At 43.3% G+C, this 23,183-nt stretch overlaps 1 protein-coding gene across 3 annotated transcripts; it reads right to left on the bottom strand.

The window, feature by feature from the left end:
• Nucleotides 1-255: 255 nt before the first annotated feature.
• tmod4 (tropomodulin 4 (muscle)) lies at nucleotides 256-20,860 on the bottom strand. Of its 3 annotated transcripts, none has more exons than XM_030103848.1 (10): nucleotides 20,839-20,860; nucleotides 10,057-10,238; nucleotides 9,479-9,635; nucleotides 7,540-7,659; nucleotides 3,835-3,927; nucleotides 3,633-3,763; nucleotides 3,261-3,368; nucleotides 2,505-2,648; nucleotides 2,060-2,204; nucleotides 952-974 (listed from the first exon to the last, which is right to left on the bottom strand). In XM_030103848.1, exons 2-10 carry the CDS (start codon nucleotides 10,156-10,158, stop codon nucleotides 952-954), a joined length of 1,023 nt encoding a protein of 340 aa, XP_029959708.1. In that variant the 5' UTR covers nucleotides 10,159-10,238; nucleotides 20,839-20,860. The 3 variants fall into 3 exon arrangements, with proteins under 3 accessions (XP_029959706.1, XP_029959708.1, XP_029959707.1); XM_030103847.1 differs by lacking the exon at nucleotides 20,839-20,860 and adding an exon at nucleotides 20,250-20,307; XM_030103846.1 differs by lacking the exon at nucleotides 20,839-20,860 and having other exon boundaries at nucleotides 256-974; nucleotides 10,057-10,158.
• Between the last annotated feature and the right edge of the window lie 2,323 nt (nucleotides 20,861-23,183).

The following is a 23,183-nucleotide window of genomic DNA, read 5'->3' as shown; positions in this document are numbered from 1 at the left end:
CACATTCCACTGGAGCGTTATCATTTAAGTCTCTCCAAGTAAAATGTCAAGAAAACAGTTTTTGCACTGCATTTTTGTGAGTTTTCAGGTGTGATATATGAAACATCTGTATCATTCTGGATATAAATCCTGTAAGCCCCGCTATCACTGCCTCTAAAAATAGATGCTAATCACACGAGCCATTCGACTCCCTGCAGATTTCAGCAGCAGATTTAATGAAGCACAACGGGGATGCAGGCAAACCACGTTTTTAAAGGACGAGTACAAGAACGAGAAAGAACCTTTCGCTACTTCCTACCAACAGCAGTACTTATTGAAAGCCATCAAATCTTAATTAATACTCCAAACACCAACAATGTGTGGAGGCCAGGCGTTGCCATTTCATATGGAGTGTGATGTGAAGCTGTGTCACAAAATTGCATCATATGACTGTTTAATCTCCTCTATTTCAAATATTTACTGAAGTACTGTAGAAGGGAAGTGATTCAAAGTGTGTTTTTTTAAGCAAATGAGCAACAAAATTGAACTTGTCAAACATTTACAAATAATAATTGAATATATATTTTTATTTAAAGTATTTACAGATTTTTGTCCTTCGCACATGTCACGTAGCACCACATTGAAAAACAGAAATGGATGGCTAGAGTTAAAACGTTTTGGTTTGGGATGATGATGATGGTGATGCACAAACTAAACAAGCACAACAAAAACGACAGCTCACGTTTTGCTGGTGACCTCGACATGCCTTTATGATGAATCCAGCGGTCTGCGCACAGCTCGCCGCCGCAGGTGAAATGAAATGAAATGAAATGGCTGGAGGAGCGGACGCTAGCTGTGGTTTGCACAATGAGCCAGGTTAATCTGAGGAGCGGCGGCGTGTCGTGGAGGCGACGATGGCGGTCCGCCAAGTCGGGCTGAAGGTTTTCTCCTTCTCCTCACGCCTCTTTAGCTTCATCTTAATCTTTGCTGACGAACTGCAAGAAACATAAAAGAGCAAAGTTGATCCTTTATCGTGGGATTAAAGACCCGTTTCCAGTGAAAATGCATCATTTTTGCTCTTACATGTGTAAACATGTTCAGCAGATGATACAGCTGTGTACTGTGAATGATTACAGCGTGTTGTTCTCTGACCCGATATGTTTCATTTCATGACAGAAACAAACATCTCATGGTCTGACATGTGAACTACATGACTGCAAGACATGTTCGCTCCCTCTTCAGAGGTAGTTTTCTCTTACTTTCTGTCCACTGTTGTGGATCAATACACAGATAATCAAAATATAACATTAATGATCTTTTTAATGTTAAAGGGGCTGTATCATGCAAAATTCACTTTTTGTATGTTTTAGCCTTGTTATATAGTTATGTACTCACCAAAAACACCCACAAAGCATTTTTTTCCTTCGTGCCTGCATGTTTGAGCTTTCCTCGAGTTTGTGCTGCTCAGAGAGGCAGCCCCTCCCGCACCCGTGAAAACGCTCTGTTTTCCCACGTTCACGTCACACGGAGAAGACGGCTCCCCTGAGCCCCCCTCCCGCAGGCCCTCGGCAATCAGCGTTGCTGCTTTTTTCTAACTCTGATTACGGAGATAAACTTTAACCATCGTCTGAAAGCAACAGTCAAGCAAGAGCAAGAGTCTGAAGGGTCTAAAGGGTCTGCGCTTGGTGAGTTTCTAACAGGAAAAGACGTTTTCTCGTGTATTTCCGTGTAGAGAAGCTCGAGCTAAAGAGCTAAAGCTAACCCTTAGAGACGCTAACGAAGCGCTGATTGGCTGAAGTTCTCTGTCAGTCAAAGTCCACAGGGGGAGAGGCGGGATTTTCAGTGAAACGGAGCGTTTTCTCTTCTGGGTTTCAGAATTAGCCCCAGAAAATCTTTTATTTCACACAAAATGATTTTTCCTTTGCGCCAAAAATAAACTATTACCATGTTAATGCCATTTCTAGGGTTTGGACTAGCTAAAAAAGCATGATACAGCCCCTTTAAAACTGCGGCTGGGTAATGTCACAGCTGTTCGTCTGTGCTTTTGAACTGGTGGTGTGTGTTATGGGAGGTTTCTTACGCATGTCGTTGTTCCGTGTGATGGCCATGGCGGCTCTGGCGCGGGGGCCCTGCTGGGTGAAGTGGTAGCCGAACTTGAGGATGTTGGAGTTGTTCTCCAGCATGGAGGCGATTTCCATCTCGACTGAATCTCCCAGCTTCTGCCTCTGTTCCAGAGGAAAGACAAACACGCCATTCAGAGAGAATTCATAATTTGGGACAAAACTATTTTTTCATACCAAAAATGTGAACTGTACAAATGTAAAAAATTAAACTTCAAGAGGCAGAACAGGAAGTGTCACAAGATCTCAAAGAGAAGGTATGGTGGCGTTTTACTTGACATCATATGTGTGACCCGTTATGGACCAACCGAACTTTCTGACAGATCTATGAATGTGTAACAATTGCAGTGAGTGAGTTGTATGCCCGGAACACGGTTCCAGATAATAACGTTGTTTGTTTGTAACCTGGTTGTCGATCTTGAGCTCCACCAGCGTGGCGTTGTTCGCCATAGCTTTCACGATGGCCATCATGCCGTCTGAAGTGATGAAGTTGGATTCGATATTAAGACTCTGCAAGCTGGTGTTCTCCTGCAGCATCTCTGCACATGCCTGACGACACAAACATGGAAACACACGTCAAATCACGTCTTTACACCCTCACACAGCTACTGGGACATCGAAACTACTGCCAGTTCCAATACATCTATCTCTTTAGAATCAGGATTATGGGCATAAATGGGCTATTTGTGAGCTATTCTCAGCATGATAGTGGATTTTGAACCAGTTTACACCACATTTCAAGTTAAAATCCATCTTTTTTGTGTGTTTCAGAAAAGTTTCACATTTACATGGCAACACTCGAAACATTTGAAACACTGGACACAAAAGAGTTTTAAGTTGAGCCACTAGGGGGCGCTGTTGGTTGTGTCTGGAATGAAACCACACACACGTGCACAGTATTTAGAGAACAACAGGATATAAACATCAACAATGGGAGAACATGTTGGATTGTTATTACGGTGACTGTCAACTCAAAGACTAGCGAGTCACGTGCAGAAGAACTGTTTTGCGCGCGCGCACACACACACACACACACACACACACACACACAAGCGTTTTCACAGAAAGTTGCATATTTGGAATGTTTTCATAAAGTTTTCTTATATAAAGCTGCAGATGTTGAGTGATTTTGGCATTGCAGATGACACTTCGGATACTCACGTAGGCCACGGGGTCATTGCTACGAGTGGCAGCAATGCTCAGAGATTCCACGTGAGAGTTTCCCTTCATGGCTTCAAAGATGTCTTTCAGCGTTGGGATGGGAATGTCCTGCAGCAGAGATGGAGCAGAGAAACCTTGAGAGAGCTCAGTGATGTGCAGGTTCTACATTCTGGCACACGGATGGAAAAAAGTAGAAATTTTAAGGATTACGGTTGACGTTTCTAGAGATCAGATTTCTGTTTTCAAAAGCCTGATTAATCTAGAGTTCTGCATTTGGGCTCCTTCGTGTCAGATCGAGATTCAGATTTTAGGAAAAAGTCAAAATGTCTCTTTCATAAGCTGAGACAGGCTCTGTGATGAACGGAGCTTTGCCTTGATGTTGTTGAGGTTGACTTCAGTCAGGCCGCTGTCGTTGTTGTGGATCCGCTCCAGAGTTTCCTCCACGTTGGTGGAGTTTGGAGGTTCTTCTGGGAACATCTTGAACGGATCCCCCTTCACGACACCTGGAGACGACAGAACATCCCGGCTGAGGATCCGAACGGCGTCGCACAGCGAAGGCAGGAATGAAACGTACTGTTGATGCCCTCTGTGTTGGCGATCTTCCCGTGGGAGCCCAGAGCGTCGTAGTACTGCTTGTTGCTCATCAGAGTGTACATCCCGAGGATAGCTGCAAGCGCAAGAAATCCACGTTACCAAGGCCAGGAATCCATCTCAACATGGAAATGAGAACCGATCCTGTCATCTTGTCGTGTTTGTTTTTATTTCCTCACCAACACGTTTCCTGACCTACATTCATTTCTGAGTTTGAACCCAAAAGCGAGGTGTGAACTCACTGTGTGTGTTTGTGTATGTGTGTGTGTTTGTTGAGATAAGGATGCAGTTGTTTGACCTCAGTCGCTGACTCCTAATCTCGCAGCTTTCAGAGCCCAGACATGAGTGATGATACTAAAGTTTCAGGGTCGGACTGCAGACCTCCAACTTTTCCACTGTTATTCTGGCTGATGCTGCGTTCAAAGACCACACAGATGAGGAGTGTTTATGAACTTTCACTGTGTTTTGGATCAAATTCTTTGTCTTTGACCCTGAAGAGAAAAAAAAAAAAAACACGCACACACAGCCAGTCCTGAAAATAATCCAGAATTTAACTATTGCAGGGGAAACGTACAACTTCATTAACAATATTGATTTTGCTTAAAAATCTTTTAATAGCAATGAGTGATGGATGGATGGAGTGTTTAATATGTGACTTCATACATATATACATTATATATATATATATATATATATATATATATATATACACACACACATATACACACATATATACATACATATATATATTCTATGACATGTTTGTGCAAATAACTAAGAGTGTCGACTTTTAAAGCTCTGTAATATTTAACTTTAACAATGGATTTGACCTTATCTTGTGCATTTTTCATATTCATTTATGGGAATGCAGGGGAAAAACAGTTTCAAACTTCTATAGAATAATATATATAGCATGCAAACACCAAGTGTGTTTCTAATAAGTCTGATTATTGGATTGTTTTTCCACCAAAACCCTCAAAACTGCACATCAGTGATCATTTGACACCAGACCTGAGCATCATTCAGCCACATGTGACCCTTAATCTGAGTCCAGCTGGTATTTCTTGGTTTAAATATGAAATTATGATTCACATGAAAGTGACTGTACATGGTACATGCAACACTACTGCTTTACTTTTCACCAAACATGAAAAAAAAATCACGATTGCTAAAGAAAAGGCACAAAGAAAGACTGATTCAGAGTAAATTATAGATTATCAATACCACTGAACAAACTAGTGGCTGCCCAGAGAGCCTTCTGTTGAGCAACAGTGTAATCCTCAGCCTGCTACAGTCGTCTATTTTTTCATGTGGCCTCTTCAGAAAAATAACTCAACATCAAAGTTTCACACCCTAATTATCACCCTTCAACAATCATTAACAATCTGTTAATCAAAATAAAAAAAACCCAAATATAAACAATAGTTTATATAGACACAATAGATAGAGTTTTCTTCTTTCAACCCCTTTTCAGACAAGTTGAATTAAATATACTGTGTGTGTTATGCATGCATGTATATATAGGTGTGTTTGTGTACTTGGATATAGCATTTTCAGAAACTATAGATTAAGTCATTTATATTTATTGTTCTATATTGTGTGTGTGTGTGAATGTGTAGATATACAGTATATTTGCAAAGTAATTCAGCAGTGTCTTCTCCTGCCATTCCACTTTTTACCCACAGGGGGGCAGACTGGCTGGATTTCTGCTGCTGTAATTTGCCAACACCAAACTGTGTCACAAGCCAACTGCTGTGACAGCAGCCCCCCTCCCGCCCCGGCAGCCCCCTGACCCGCTGCCGGGAACCATGGGAAGGGCCTTGTGAGGAGCGGGAGGCTCCAGAGACAGCTGCCGGCCACCGGGGGGGCGGAGTGGGTGGTGAAGCTGTGGAGGAATATCGTGAGGACGGAGACCTTCCTTTAACGTCCAGTCTGTACATGAGAGGAACCTGCAGGAGTTTCGACGTGGACCAACTCGAAGGCAGCTAAATTTAGCGGCGTTGTGATGTCCTTAATAAATCACCGCCGTCCAAACTGTGACTTGTTGGCTCGGGTCACTCAGGCTATTCATCCCACTTTTAAGTGTCTTTGCCAAAAAGCTCAAACAAAAGAGTGACAGGGGCTAACTGAGGTTTAATCCCCCTCTGGACTCCATCCAGGGTCAAACCGGCGCTCTGATGGGGGCGGACAAACAGACCCCCCCCACCGCTCTGCCTTTCCGGATGCCTGCCTGCCCGCCTGTTCGGCTGGTCAGGGGAGTTCAGAGGATCACGCTCAATAAAATAAACCCGTTCTATGGTTCAGTTTAGAGCCTCATCCAGCTCTTAGCCTGCTCCCGTATGGATGGTTCTGAATGAACTACACACTTTCCGATGAGGAGAAGATGTGGGGAGTGGCATAAAATGTAAAAATGTGTTGAAAACCATCCAACACAGGAGTTTCAGGTTAGGAGCCGTCTCTAGTTGAAGTCAAACCTGTGAGTTCAGAGGAGGATCGAGAACGTTTGCATGCTGAGGATTCAAGGTTCAACCAAATGTTCGCTAGTAAAGAAGATAAATTAAACCATTATATGAACACGTGGTTCCCAACCTTTGGTCCAGGATCGCCTTCAGGGGGCGCCAGAGCCGCTGGGAGAGGCTCCGAGCTCTGTCGGCCTGTGAAGGCCCCGCAGGCGGGATGTTTACCGTGAAAACGCATCGTTTCTGCTTTTAAGTTTAAAATATGTTTCAAAACGTTTCATTTTGAAAACGATGTCCGTTTCCGTAGGACCGTGAGTGGCTGATGCTTTTAGCTTGTTTGGAGCTTTAGTGAAATAACCGAGTCGAGTGAAAACATGGAAACCTGAGCGGCTTTATCTCCAAACAGCAGCTCGGCGCTGGCCTGTTTTAACAGATACACTGTATCTGTTTTCGCCCACTCCCACTCCACCCTCCCTCCCCTCCCTCCGGCGGCCCGCGGCCAGGCTGATTTATTCCTGTGCTGCTGAGCACGGGGAATTGGACTCCGTCATATGTCCGGCCTGGGACCGCGGAGCTGCCGCGGCGTTGAGAGAGGCAGCTTGAGTCTGACGGCGGCGACACGACGGGTCGCCGTACAGCGGGAGGAGTATGTGGGCCGGAGCCACTGCGATGAAAAGCCTGAGGCCGCGCCGCGCTAACAATGCTGCTAATAAACATCTGCTGGGCAGAGGCAGCATGAAGACACACCGCGAGAGGGGAAAGACGCATTTTTGAAATAGAGACACTCTCCATAAACACCAACATACACATGAAAAATAACTCAATATCAATGATCCCCCGTTTTTTCCTCCATCACACTGTTTCTTTGCTCCCCATTCTATATTTGTGCACAAATTTTGATAAAGCTCATGTTAAAACACTTTTTTCATAAAAAACATTTCATTATAAACAACTGCTGCATCCAATCTGATAAAAAGTGCTTGTGAAATAACTCTAAAAAGTATGTTTTTATCAGGGTATACAAGTCTATAATAAGTATTGATGTGGATCAAGAAGGTGTTACTCTATTAAATTTCAAATTTAAAGGTTGTTATGGCACTATTTTGACCTGACCACTCCTGCTCTACAGCATTATGTCATGATCAGCTCATAAGTTTGTCTAAAAGTTTTATCATTCATTCATTCGTTCATGATGTCTCTGAAAACATGAATTTTAATGCTGTTCGGACCTGCGATATCGCACATCTCTGCGTCGGTGGCGTTCTTCAGAGCCTCCTCCAGCTCCGGCTCCAGCATCACCTGCTCGTGTCCCGGGAGGTCTTCTGGTTTCTTGGGCACAAAAGCCTTTCCTGTTGGGAAAAATGCACAAAGCACAGAGCAGTAATTAAAAACGAGACGAGAAGACGTGCAGGAATCGATGGAAAAGGTGATTGTGAGACAACGTGAAAGGTCTAGCAGAAGCTTTTTATAACATTAGTCTGAAAAAAATAACTTCTTCAGGTTTTTAATGAGGCTCTGCAGTCAAAATGTCCCAAACGATACATCAGAGGAGGCTGGTTTGGGATCATGTTTCCCCCAAACAGGGTTTATCACAGAACGACGGAGCAGCGCGAACGCACTCACTTTTCCACTGAGCCCTCCCTCACTCTGCTTTTTTTGGGGCTTTGCTTGTTCCCATTTGCTATTTCATTCCAGAAAAGTAATTCCTGACAGAGCATGGATGTTTCCGCCGCTCTATTAGTTTCTGTGGATTGAATCTGGAGCTACGGTCCGAGTCTCCTCAGCCGAGTCATTTCCCAGCGGAGGTCGAAGCGCGTCGGGAACAGGATGGAAACGGCCGAGAAAGTCAGCCAGCTGCAGAAAAGCCCACACAGACCCGGGAGAGGACCCTGTGTGGCTGTGCAGTGAGGCGTAGCACAGAGCACAGGACTGCACAGCTTCAGCAGGACGGAGGACGGAGTCTGGAGGTTTGAGACGAGCAGGAACCACAGCTGAACGGCTGCTGTCTCAATTCCATGTTCCTGCTCGACACAGGGTCGACATTTATCATTAAACAGCACAAAACGGAGGGAATGCAGCAGCAATAAAATATAGCATTGAAAAAATGTATGTATTGTTGATGATGATGAGTAATTATAACAAATGCATAATCATGTGAATCTGTTTTTGTGAATATTGAGGTTAAAAAAGTTTGTTTGATCACATTTCTTCCCAAGTATTTATGAACATTAAAAACCACATGAGGTCCTAAAACTAGTCATGTCACTTCCTGGTATGACAACAACCACATTACAATTCATTAATAAAATTTTGATTTTCATTTTAATATAAGTTTCACCCCAGACAACAAGACTGAAAATCATCTACTATACAGAACACTGCAGGAGCATTTCCTCTTTTATTACTCGCCTTTTACTAACTGTCAGGCCTTCACATGTATGAATTTTCTTTTTAATACTGTATTCTATTTATTGTAAATTACTACTCTGTGTGAGGAAACACTGTTTGAAAGTTCCTCCTGGATTATTTCTAGTCTTGCATTGCATTATAATAATATAATTATAACATAATGCATCATATAGCATCACTTCTTATTGTGACAGATTGTATTGTATCATATCATATTGTACAGCATCATATTCTAATACATTATGTTATATCATATTGTAATTTATGATCCAAAAAATCTTCACAGACAGTTATCTGCTTTACCACTTCCCAGTGCTTCATGCAGGACATGTGTCCATAACGCTGCATGTAAAAGTTTCTTTCCAGATGACTCCTGAGCCTTGATGAGTTTCTCCAGGCTGTGGTAGCATCTGTTTCATCTGTTTCAGTGCCTTAAGCCATTTTGCATGCAGAACAAACATTATTCAGTTAAGTTTATTCAATTCTTGCACATAAGCTAAAAGAGTTCATCAAAAGTCTTCAAAATATTTGCTGAGGTTTGTTGAACTTTAGTGAATCGTTGGAGAGACGGTGCAAGGGGAGCAGATTATGAGACAACCTGGGTTAAATCTTTTAGATTTAGGAGATTCCTGCTTGTCTTTCCTTGAGTTTTGCAGATTTATGTTTGGTGAAACCTCATTCTTCACATCAGGGTGAGAAGACTCCCCCGGGAGAACCCGAAGACGCTGGTATTCAGCCCAAACCTGCAGCCCTGCTCACCTTTCTTCTCCCCGGTGAAGGGCACCAGGTCGTCCCTGTCGGGGAACTCCAGGGCCTGCTTCTCCAGGTGCTGCATCAGGGCGTCGCGGTCGTACGGCCCCGTCGGGCTCTTCTTCGTCTGGTCGCGCTGCCGGAAGCCAGCTGGCAGCATGGCATTCTGGGGGAGCGGGATTCGGCACGTCAACACTGACGCAGCTGTTAAAGGCCAGCTGACGTGCCTTTTACAGCTTCACCCACAGTTTTAACGATCCCTCCACAATACCTAACATTTGTCATGTTAGGAATGTTCTACATGTCATCCTGTGGGCTTGTTGTATTAATAGGATGCAGGATCTTTAATGTTATTTTAATAATTATCAGGTCGTAAAGTGCATAAACTGCTATCACCATTCTATTAGGTCACATCTTTCAATAGAAACTGGAAAAGTTTTGTACAATTTGCAAGCTTTTAGTGAATCTTATAAAGTGAGATAGTTTAAAGTGCATCCAAATCAATATGTAAACGTAAAATCCTCTCCTGACAGAGGAGCCAGAGCCTCAGTGTTTGGTTTTACAGACAGACCAGCGAGACTCTGTACCTCGGGGTCCATCTCCTGCAGCTCGTACTCCAGCTGATCCAGCTCCTCGGGGCTCAGGCCCTTGAGGATGGCGTCCTCGTCGATGTTCCTGGGGTCCGACATGGCTCCTGAGGCTCTGACTCACATGCACACACACTCACTCACACACACCACGGCGCAGCACAGCCCCGGGCAAGAAGGCACTGCAGGGAGAGAAAGGATGGGAGAGGCACTCTGAGTCTGTTTTACGGCAGCTTTTTTAAATTCACATTCCAAATTTAACCTCGTGTATGAACCAAAGAGTAAAGAAATACATGAGTCTAGTTGTTAGGGTGGTGACAAAAAAAAGAAAATGTACAAATTTAAAAGATGACAATGGCAGGCTCTCTCTTCATTTCATTCATTTCTCTCATTTCAGTGAGTGACCTTGTGTTTTTCCTACAACGTGATGCCCCACCTCTCCTCTCATTTAAATATAACCACACTGTCAAACATGACGTTAGTGCCTCTGGCTTCTGGCCCTTTGAAACTGGGCCTAATCTGACCTAATCTATAATCCATAAACAAACAACAGCGCCAACTCATGGCCTTGCATGCTAGCTACATTGTTTTCAAAATGTCAACGTGAAACGCTAAAATCATCATCTTCACTGGAAACGCAAGCAGAGCCCTAATCTGACTTAAGAGGAACTCGGATGTATGTTGTCGTTGTCTTTTCTGTGCTTGTTACCAGTTATTTTTACTGGTTTATCATCTTTTTTTTTGTTGCAGCATACTTTAAACATCTGGTTCAGTTAACGCAGGAGATAAATGAGGAAATCCAGTCTGATCAAAGCGTCCGTCCAGCCATCGTTTCCATTGTGTACTGAAGTGAATGATAAACCGCCGTGACCTGACTTCACCTGGGAACCTCCCGGAGCCCCGTCAGGGACCACCGGGGGTCCCCCGCCACACGTTTCAACCTCCGTCCTTGGCAAACATCTGAGCGATCTGCGTGGAGCTTATCAGCTGCCTCGCCCCGAGCGCTCCAATAACGCAGCCATGGTAATAATAGACACGTTTCCAAGAGGGCCCAGGCCCCATAAATGCACTACAACACTTTAATCTTCAATTTCACCTTAAATCAGACGCCAACAACGACCCGCTGATGCAATGTGGTTCGGAAAGGAGGAGAGGCGGGAGGGAGGGAGAGCAGGAGTGGGGGGGCTGTTGTAACTTTAAACCCTGAGCTCACCACACTGCTACTAAGAATAGCAGAACGAGAGGAGGAAAGAGTGGAAAGTGCAATCCCTTATTTATCATTGACAAACACGTACAGTAGTGAGCCGTCCGAGCGCGGCGATGAGGAGCCGCAGGCTCGCTAACATCATAACACACGGTAGGAGGACAAAAGGCCCCGAATGTTGGACTGTCAAACGTACACAGTCGTTCTGTCAGAGTATGAGTAACGCAGTAATGCAGCGCTCTCATTCGACAGCCCGTGTTTTCATTTTCAGGCCAAATTTTCCCCCAACTTGGACAAAGAAGAAAAGTCGTCAGAGCTCAGGTCGAACAACGTGCTTTCAACCAGATACCACCAATTCAGGGTCAGTCGACGCTGATCAGCCACAGCATTAGCACCACTGATGAATAACTGAGAAGCTGCAGTTATCTCTGCATCCTGGAACCTACACCAAAATAGTTTCTTGATTTGAAGGAGGAAAAACTGAGCAAATTTCATAAGGATCAATGACTGTGGCTCAGCCGGATCAGAACATCTCGAAAACTACAGGTTGCATGAGGCATTCAGTCCATGGACGGATAAAAAGAGAAAGAATATGGATCCAACGGATCCAGACTGCTGCAGAGGGTAATGCTCGCTCTGAGGGAAAGGTGGGACAGTTCATGATTTTATAGGTCACAAAGCACAGATGCAACAGTAAGTAGGAGTGTGTAATCACGTTTGTGCAGAGAACCATTTAAGATATAGATACGAACTCGAAACAACGGTACCCTGTCGGGTTAATCCTGACACTGACCCATATATGTGGATTCTGAATATTTTTCAAACTGCAGCACTGAAAAGACTTGGTGATATTTGTGGTTCTGTCCTCACAATCAAAAGGTGATGCAGACCTTACACTGCCCAAAATCAACCACATACATGTAAAAAAAAATCCCTCTGCTTTGAGCTTGTGATACACAGACACAGGAAGAACATGCAGACCTCCAGAAAGACCCTGCACTATGAAGCAGCATCGACCTGAGGTTCAGGAGCGACTCTAAGCTTTTGCATGGCGTGAAATCCTTTCACCATTTAACTCTGAAGATTTCCCAGACATTTTCATTTTCTCCTCTCAGTATTTTCCTTTCCTTTCATGCACATTGAGCCTACCGCTATATATCAACTCACTAGGAATTCACTCCCACTTGTCAATTCGATGGATTTCCTCCAAATTCCCAACCTGAGACGTGATCACCTTTCCAACTACACGAGCAGAGAACAACAGCTTCTATCCTCATGATTTCTATCACATGTATTCCATCTAATGCTTATGGACTGGCGGTGAACAAACACTCATCAACTTTGTCCTCACAGATCATAAAAATAATTCAGCACAGGCGGGAACATATCCTCCGCAGGGGGTAAATCCCCCCCATAGCCCACCGATGAGTCCCATTCAACTCTCACACCATGAAGCCCTCTTCTCTCACATCAAAGTTCTTTAAACTGCCACGCTTTAGAGGCCGACGGGGGAATCCTCCGTTACTGATGAGGCTCTTTGCTGAAATGAATCGTCCTCCATAAAGAAGGGAATTCGAAGAGAGAGCTTTGATGAGAAAGTTCAGGCGTAGAGAACTGCGGGCAACAGAAACCCTCTGGAAAATCCTTCAGTGAGAAAATATGTGACGATGTTCACAATGACACTCTTCAGATATTTTTCCAACAAGTGTATTGCAATTCTAAAAAGACTAATTGATTTACTGAAGCAAAACGTGCTGCACATGTGCACGTATCTGGACTGGTCTGATGATAGTTTTGCAGATTTCACTTTAGGACGTGTGCAAACAGCATCAATGAGCTGCTGCTCTACCAGTAAACAGGAGCTTAGTGAAAATGTAAGACTGTGCAATTGGGAGCAGAAGAAAGACAACAGCAGCCCTGCAGCTCCACAACTTCAACTTCCAAATATTATAGAGCATTTTACAAGAACTGTGTTGCAATTTCACTCATGTGGAAAGTTAAAAAACAGCCTCATGCACTGGATTAAGAGACACGATGTATCGTCTGTCTTCTACATGCATGCATACATGTCAGTAGGGCGTCCTGTGGGTCGATCACATGAACATGACGGAGAAGGTGAGTCAGCTGTCCTCCGTCTTCCTGTTCGATCTCGTATTCATTTAGCACAAGTGTTTTTTTTTTTCTCTGCCAGCTTGTAATAGCTCCTGAGAGTCGTGTTACTACATTCTGCTTCACACTCAGACACCGCTTTCTGCCGTTCGCATGTTGATTAATGAGTGCTGCAGTTCAGACGTCCATAGCTTCAGAGGAGAGGGTTGCTGAATGGATCTAACTGGGAAAACAAGTAATTCTGTTTTCCCACAAAGTCTTGCAGCAGCAAGTGTGTTTGATTACTGGCAACCTCCTCCGTGCAACACAACACTGGCATGCCTGTCTCTGTTTTTAGTGTCTTTACCTTGACAATGCGGGAGGAGAGGATTATTTTAAGGGCCACTGCAAGGGTGTAAGTTCAAATAGCAACTTCTCTTCTGAATCGCAGCCTCCACCTTTAACCTGAGCTAATCTTAAACTCATTGAAGCCCGGCCTTGAATTCGCTCACTACAAACTTTGTTGATTCATTTACGTTGTGGATGATTTCATATTATTTACTATTAATTTAAAAATTTACCTGAAATCCTTTAGCTGATTAGTTTAATGAGTCTGCAGAGGACTTGATGATTTTCATTAGTAATCACTTGGGTTTGTCAAAATATTGAAATTTTCATGGTTTAAATTTAAAGGTTATTACAGCACTGTTTTTCCAGTCTGGTCCAGTCAAGATGCTACTGGGCTGTATACATGGCCCCTGAACGAAAATCTGTTTGACATTCTGTTTAGTAACTATTCCTCTTGTTGCTTCCGTGCATGACTCATTACACCCTCCTGTGCTGTAAACTTGTACTGCAAGACTGAAGAAGCAGCGGCAAGATGGAAAACTGTGTTCTTTTAAGACAGACGAACAAAACATCACGTAATAACTGATAGTACACTGTGATCTGTTTTGTCTCACTCTTCTAATCTTACATTAATTCCAAATTCAGTGAAAATACTCGTCTTGCACAGTAACAGCTGAACATCTCAGGTCTTGTTAGCTAAAATAATTCACCACCTGTATCAGGCCAACTCACGTGAAGCATTTCAATGTGGAGCCTGGCAGTGAACATTACACGCGAGTTCTGCCAGACATCTTTAGACGACCAAAGACACCTGTTAAAACAAGTTCCTGAGAGTCTGGTCTGCACTTTCTCGTCAATGCTGCGTGGCTCTAATGTGTAAATCCAATGACACAAACACTGGATACACGGCCGAGCGTCGAGAAAGATGGTGGACCTTTAAAGGACGAAAGGGAGGAAGGTGCAGCTCCACAGGTGAAAGGTTTTCTAAAAATAAAAAAGGCCTATCTTGACACAACTGTTTGCATCATATGTATTTGCTGTAAAATTACCCTTTTCTAACGGTTTTGAGCATTTTAATGACCGTATTTTCCTGAATATGAGTTATTTTGTTTGGCTGATCAAAAAAACTGAGATGAAAAAGCAAATGAATATCAAAATATACCAGTACATACCATCTGGGACCACGAGATGTCACTGTATGACAACAAAACGCTGCTACAATACCACCAAAAACCTCTATTATTACTGTATTTGACCGACAATGCATGTTATCAAATAGAAAAAGCTGCAAGGCAGAACTTAAACTGAAACGTGCTGAAGACTGCAGAAATAATTCAGAGTGTGTGAGAAAAGCAAAGAAATTGTTATTGGAGAAAACAAAGAATCATGGCTAATCATGGACTAAAACCACGACAGCCTGAGCGGAAGAACAAATTAACTGAACAAAAGCTACTGGACCAGAATGATCAACACTGCAGAAACAAAAAAATAAAAAAAGTAATTGCATCATATTCAAGTTTTTACGTTTCATGATGCATTTTTTGACAGATGCATCCTATATACAGGTGGATTTAATCCAGAAATCAATGCAACCAAAGAAAACGGTGATGAAGCAACCATCAACATGTCTTGTCAAACATGTTGTCATGTGCTGCCAATAACAGCTCGCTGGGTTTGCGACTTGTTCAGTCTGAAGCTGGAGGACTGGAACATGAGCAGGAGCTCTCAGCTGCTACACAGTCATGCAGTTTGTGTGACGGGAACAAGTAGTTTTTATTCACTGAACCCAGTGTGGAGTACTGCAGCTGCCAACTAAGACCCTGTTTACGCCACGTTTCATGTGAAAATGCATCGTTGTTGCGTTTTTATTTCAGAAAAGTTTAATTTTTTGTCGTCAGCCATGTTTGGAAAACGATGTTCATTTACACAGAAACGGTGTGGTGAGCATACCAGACCACAAGATGCCACTGTTATTGATCTGTTTCACAAGCTGACGTGTCCTTGAGCAAAACACTGCATCTGAGCAGAATTCGGCCTCACAGTGATGATCTTTACATGTTATCTTATACGGAAAAAGAAAAACTCTAAACTTAGTTTACACTGGTTCCCTGATGGTCCTCAGGTCTATAGAGGTGACTAACATAAAGCATTATATCGTCAATAGTTATTTGAGGAATGGCCTGGTACTTTTAAAATGTAAAGTCAACACTGCTCGATGTCTTTAAAAAAGACCAGTACTTGCACTTCACCCATCCTGATGATTAATATTTCATGTGTGTGACTCAAGGAGCCGTTGCGACCCGCTGCCCTGTCCAAACACGGCTCATGTGATTTGCCTGCAGTCGAGCCTTTGAGCCCCGCTTATTGTTGAGCTAAATGCACGGCTGTTTTCTGACACTTGAGCTAAGAGTGAGGGCTCAGACAATTGCATTCCAGCAGCAGCATGCCAATTAGAAGAAATGAAGAACATGTCTCCCTTCAGTCGGACTTTGCTTCATGCTGTATTCTCTCATTTTAGGAGAAAACTCCGATGCAGATTAACATTTTCAGGACAAACGGTGGAGTTCTGACCCTGAATCAGGCCCATTCCTCTGATCCTCCCACCACAGTGGAGCAGGCTGTGTTTGTTGGTGCAGTCCCTGCAGGGTTTCCATACAAAACAGAAGAATCCCGGATCGGGGCGGGATGTTGGCTGTCATCTGCCTCTGCCAGCTGGCTCTAGATGCTTCTTTTTCCAGTCAAAATCTCAAACGTCTCCTCCACCTGCAGCTGCTGCGGCTGTCGGAGGAGCCGTGGCCTTTTCAGGCTGGCGATAAATATCTACTTTTAACTGGCATTCGATCGCTGATAGGTGCGGCTCCATTTTTTCCAAACACCAAAACAAGCTCATGAGCTCAGTTGTTTTTCCTCCTTGGAACAAACTGAGACGTCGGATGAGTTTCTTGACAGGTTCTTAATTACTGGGACAACCTGGAGGGGCAGTTTGGACGGCGACCACTGGATCCACTTCTAACATTAACCAGCTGCATCTTCTCCACACAGTCGACCGTCTATTTTAAAGCACGTAACATAAAGAAGAAGCAGCAGTTTCAAGTAGCAGACCGCGTAATCTCCCTTTAGTTTTGAATAAAAATCTATTTGTCTAAATTAAAAATGGCCCTGCAATAACTTAATTCCAAATTAATCTACATTCAAAGTTGGCTTGTTTATTCTGACTTTAAATCACAATTGAATAATTCCTCGATCATGTAAACCTTCATTCCACTTTAAATTAATCCCAACTGTTTAGCTCGTTCGCTTGTTCTGTCACAATGACGCACTTATTCCAAGATGGCCTCCCAAAGCAAGCACTGGACTCCAGCTGAGATATTTAATACAAAGCTTTAAATAATAGATATAATGAAAAGACTGGATGGACGGAGCATACAAAGGTGGAACTTTTTAAATTTGCAGCGTTAACCAAGAAGGAAAGACAGAAATGAAACAGGAAGTGGAGTTTTTTTCTTCTGGGAGGCGTAAATACGTCACGTCCGTCTCTCGCCCATTCAGAACCCTTCACCAGCCCCAGATCTTAAGCAGAATTGAATAAAGCCGATTAAACGTGTTTTCCACGTAAACATCAATTCGTAATTATGATTCCCATGAAAACGTGAAGGGGAATACTTTAATTACAAATTATTTAATTTTGAATTAAAACTTTACAATTTAAAAGTTCTCATGTCACTGTTCCACCTTTACGTGGAATGTGGATGATAAACTAAAAATGTGTCGGACATTGCTTTTCTAAGCAGATCGACTCTAAATTTCGGATGTTTTTGCTCAATGCTGAAGTTCCTGTGTTTTAAATTCAAACCTGATGCCACGTCTTGTTTATAACCATTTTGTTTGTACAGCAGCTCTTCAAGTCTACTATCATTACATATTTAAGCTCCATTTAAAAAGTATTTACAGTCATTTCTTCACAAAAACTACAGAGAAAGAAGGGATGAGTGCTGGTCTGTGTCCTCGATCAACTTTTCCCATCTTCCTAGTTTTGAATAATAAAATCTAGACAAATCAGATGGCTATTTCATTCACAAAGTGAATAATAAACCGTGTGTGTGTGTGTGTGTGTGTGTGTGTGTGTGTGTAGCAAATTCATAACCCTGCAGCAACCTGTGTCCTACATGTTTTATAAAATCCTGAGTTCCCCCTCCAGGGTGGTCTTGAACGTTATTTTGGAATCCACTGGATTAAATCTGTGGTTTCAGTTCACAGGTTGAAGGTTCAACCCAACATTTTTAATCCAGACCTTTTGTCAAAGCGTCCTTGTGCGAGACACTGAACCGCAGCTTGCCCCCTATGGAGGTCGATGGAAACACTGTGTGTGTGTGTGTGTGTGTGTGTGTGTGTGTGTGTGTGTGTGTGTGTGTGTGTGCGTGTGTGTGTGCTGCATAGATGAAAAACTCCTGATGATTATTAGTATAGGATGATTATATTCCATTACAGTATTCGATAAATTATACATTTCCATTTTGCATATTTTATCATTATTTTAATATATTTTAAAGCGACACTAAGGAACTTTTCAACCTTAATAAAACATGTTAATATCTTTTGTGATGATACTTCGACTTACAACTAGTTGAATGATCCCTCTGTCATGGCCTGAGGGCGTCAGCATTGCTTTCACTCGGACTAAGCAGCTGTGAGGAGGGTGGTAGGAACCCTGCACACTAAAAAAACTCCAAATGTGCGAACTGCTTTACGGCATGCGTCACTTCATGATATAACATTGTTTAGCCACCATTAAATTCATTACCTCGTCGCTATCCGTCCTTCACACAGCCACTGGAAACAAATGTAGGCGAGTTCAGTCCGACAACACGCCATCGGGAGCAGCATTTTACGGCGCCACGCGCTAAGCCTCATGGGAACTGTAGTATTCCTTCAGGCAAACACTACTGCTTTTGTCCACTGGCGCGGCCAAAATCAACAAAAACTGAAAGTTCCTTAATGTTGCTTTAAGTTTGGGGCTTCAAGTGATTTTAGGCCATAGAATGAATATTTAGACTTTGAGTCATGATTGTTCTCTCTCAATAGTAATTTATCTCATTTTAAAATAAAAGAAACCCTGCTATTGCAGAAAACAGTGTAAATACTGTGAATGAGCATTATGACTGTATAGTTATTATGGTGTTATTCTTTAATATTCTTATTTTCACATCTTAAGTGCATGAAGCTGTTGTGTTAATTGCAAAATCATAGTCTCATTATGTCTTACATTAAAGTAAGAATGAACTATTCGCTTGAATTGAATGGGAATGGATCAAAGACTCAGTTTTTTTATTGATCAGTACATCAGTACGAGAGCTCCGTTACTCTTGAGAGGTTTCAGCTGTAGATCCTACAGTCCAATCAGGCAGAATTACTGAAAACGTTTGTATGATTGTCCTTAAAAGGAGTCAACATGAAGCATGTAACTGTTTCATTTCTGTCTCTGAGCTCCGTTACCCAGAACTTTCCTCAAACATGGCAGGGATCACACGCTGTGAACCCTCTCTCCGGCCATCTGTCGGCCCTCTGCTCACATGAGCAACAGCAGATACTCCAACAGTCTGCTCCGTTTTAATAAAAACTCTGGTGGAGCAACTTGGAGAAGTTTCTGAGTAGAGAGAAGAGGCTGAAGGAGCTCCAGCAGCTCAGAAGCACTGCGAGGAGGAGTCACTGGATCTCGTCTAAGTAAAAGAAGATTACTGGGGTTTAGATTTCATAGTGACAAAGGTTACGCGCTCGTAAATGTCCCAAAATGATTTGCACTGGGCTTCTGTGTCAGGGCGTTTGTCTCCACCAGAGGCAGAAATAAACTGTGGACTCACATCTTCTGGTGGGAGGATAATATTCTGAAACAGAAGTAGGATAAGAGGCTTGTTTTTTTTGTTTTTCCTGTCTTTGAAAAGAGCCGGCCAAGTCGTCCTCCTGCCAGCAGCAGCGGCTCGCAGGGCTTGTCACCAAGCAGCAGGTCATCTTCTCCACGTCTTACCGCCCAAGTGAAACATTCCAAATCAGCCCTCAGATTAATTTTAGCTTCACAAGTCAGCTACTTCCAGCCGTGTGAATCCTCCCCGGCTTGGGTTGCGCCTTGAGACCATTTTGAGGCCCCAGAGAAGAAGAGCGGAAAACTTTGTCAAGAAACCAGACATACGAACACAATCTGATCAAGAACCAACCGGTCCTGACAGGAGGGAGGTCCAGCTTTACTGCCAAAAACATCTCCCAGCCCTCCTGCCCTACAGAGCGGTGGACGCCTCCACTGTCCAGTCACACTCACTCAGCCTCATTTCACCTCCAAACACCAGCTTTTCCATCAAACCGGCTCCTTCTGTCCTCCTGCAACTTCGTCCCACAAACTGACACTCACACAGGGGTGAGAGGGTGACAGGGTGAGAGGTGGGGGGGTCTGGATAAAGGTAACACCCCCCCCCCCCCCCCCCCCCCCCCCCCACTGTCCCCAAAAAAGACACATATGAAAGGTGGAAATGAAGAAAACAGCAGAAAGCAGCCTCACACTCACCTTCACAGGAGCGCAGTGCTGCTGAAGCCCCTCGACAAGGCTGCCGTCAGAGAAACTGCCCCCCTCCTCCCCCTCCTATCACTCTCTTACTGCCCCCTCTCCTCCCCCTGCGCGCGCGCGCGTGTGTGTGTGCGTGCTGAGACAGGCATACTGACAGCACTTTGAGAAGTCAGCGTTTTATTATTCTGGCTGTGTGACAGATTTTGGGGGGGGGGGGGGGGTAGGGGTAAGGTAGGGGGGTTTGTGGTGGGAGTCATGCAGGAAAAGGGGGGGGGGGGGGGCATTAACTCGTCACAAATTCAATTAAAACTCAAGGTGAGACCGGAGGAGGCAGCCTGACATCTAGTGGTTTCAAGTCTCACGTGCAGGATTCAGCTCAAGTGAGAAAGAAACTTTTTTCCCTCAACAGGCCAGAAAAGCGTTTCCAAACACATAGCCCTGATAAATACAATTAAGTAACTATATTTAAAGGTGCTGTAGGCAGGATTACCTTCGCAAGATGGCGATTTGACCCATCCAAGATGGCGATTTGAAACCCGTAGTCGGGACCGGCAGTGTCACGGCCGCCTGCGCCGGCGGGTTGATTCACCTGTGACCTTTTCACGGCGGCCTGGGGTCAAAGCCTTTTTTTAAGAATTCCAGTAGAAACAGACGGTGTCCTCCGTGGAGTTTTGATGATGTTATGTCCGATGAAGCAGGTAAATATGCGGGCCTGGACTTCCTCGTGTGCGTTCACGAGAAACAGAGCTTTAAAGCGGCGCCCCCTCGGCCAATCAGGATAGAGCCTCAGGGGCTCTTCTGATTGGTCAAACATACCGGGAGCGGTCTTGAATCCTTTTCAGCTCAGAACAGAGACAGATGGAAACGCTGTGCCCTCGCGGTAGTGCAATTATACTACACTCCTAAGGGATTATCAATGGATACTCTAACATTTATTACAAAGAAATCCTGCCTACAGCACCTTTAATTTGTAATACACCAATACTATATTCTTAGCATATATTATTGGGGACGTAAGTAATTTGGCTGTTATGGATCAGTGGTTTGGTCCAGATTAGACCATGAAATTATTCTAATCTGGATTAACTCACGTTTACTTTTCCATTGTGTTTTGAATTTGAAATTGTTTTATTCCATAGTGAAACTAGACAATTCAGAATTACAATCATGAGCTTCGTGTTTACATGGGAAAAAAAAGAGATTAAATCCTCTCTAACATCTGCAAAGCGTTCTGATTGGACAGGGGACGGCCATGGCGTATTTACGTCTCCCGGAAGTAAACAAAGCGTTTTGGCGGCGATTTTTTTCTCTCTTTCTTCCTCGATTAATTTTGATGCTTTGATACAACTTTGAAAATGTCTTCAATGTCCGTTATGCGCCGTCCATCCATTCTTTTCGTTATATCCATTTCCTCTAAAGATCCCGTTAAATAAATCGTCTCCGTACCAGTCGAACCCATAGGTCGAACCGCGGGCCGCCATCTTGGAATATTGCGTCATCGCGATGGAGAGCATGCGCAGAACGATACAAATCACGCCTAATTTACATATAATTCCACAGAAATTCCCTCCTCCCCGAGGGAGAATAAACCAGCCGGTGTATTCAGATTCAAACTAAATTTCGGAACTACGTTTTTAAGCGTTTACATGGCTATTTTATAGCAGAATTAGGCTTTATTCTGATTTAAACAGGAATAAAAATACCATGTAAACGCACTTAGAGCACAATGGCAATATTCAATTTTTAAAGGTGGAAATAAAGAACAAATAAATTTTAACAGAAAGAAACCTGAAGAACCAGAATCATATATGAAGAGTGTCTTAATTGGATTACTCCTTGGTGCTAAATGAAATTTATTTTGGCATTTTTAACTGAATATAATTAGGAATTTCCAAACAGACCACTTATTTTGGGTGAAATAATGAAATCCTGAAAAAGTCCACATCTTTTAAAGCGTGTTAAGAACTAGACTTCACATTTCCCAAATGTCTCTTCTTTCATGATACTGCCTCGTCTGTAATTGTTCTACCACTAGGTGGCAGCAGACAAACACATCAATGTAAACAGCTTTGCAGTTCTTATGAAATCATTGCCATGAAGAAGGCAACTCTTCCTCTTCCTCAGTGTATTATTTAACCCCCCACTATATGTCCCCCTTGGGTTATAAATGAAGCAAAATATATAAATAGATAAAAATCTGGATGACAAAACTGAAACAAGCAATTAACAAATTGGATTTTTTCCACATGAATGATTGATTTTCAAAGAGATACTGATGAAATTATGAAACTCTCATCTGCATATTTAGTTTCTTATCAGACATTAATGTTTGATGCCTCACACTCATCTCAGATGAATGTTGCATGACTGCATTCAGCTGACAGAGCAGGGCTCAGCGTCCGTCCATCCACCCATTCAGCATTTTAAACCTGACACCAGTGTGAAGAGAAAACCAGCAGCGTTCCCACACTGTTCTACCTTTTCTGGCACGTAAACACATTTCTGCGTTCACCCTGTCCTGATATGATCTGTGGCACCTGCAGCCTGTGTGTGTGAACGGCAGGTATTTTCTCAACGGGTCACTTCACAGAGGAAATGCTCTTTGGATTTCTCATAATATGAAACTTCCCACTTCCCGCAGGATGATTCTTTATCTCTGAGATATTACTGATGCAGTTTATGTTGCAAAACCCCCTAAAATCTAATATCCAGCGTTTGTTTTTCCCATAAGTAAAATTTCGCCAACAGTAAGTTGAGGGGATTGCCCACAGTAGCTACATCTGTCTTCAATCTGGTTTTGGTGGATTGAAACATATACCGCAGCCAACATGGGGGGCGGAAGTGTGTCCAGAGCAAGCTTAGAGCCAGTTTTGGAAGCCAAACTGCCCATGTGAGAGAAGAGGGAGACTGCAGCAGACGAGGAGAGGTCGCTCG

This window comes from Salarias fasciatus, chromosome 11 (genome assembly GCF_902148845.1).
Source record: "Salarias fasciatus chromosome 11, fSalaFa1.1, whole genome shotgun sequence".
In the NCBI taxonomy this organism is placed as follows: Eukaryota; Metazoa; Chordata; class Actinopteri; order Blenniiformes; family Blenniidae; genus Salarias; species Salarias fasciatus.
Note: the sequence above shows the minus strand (reverse complement) of the source record. Positions and strands in the feature narration are given on the sequence as shown.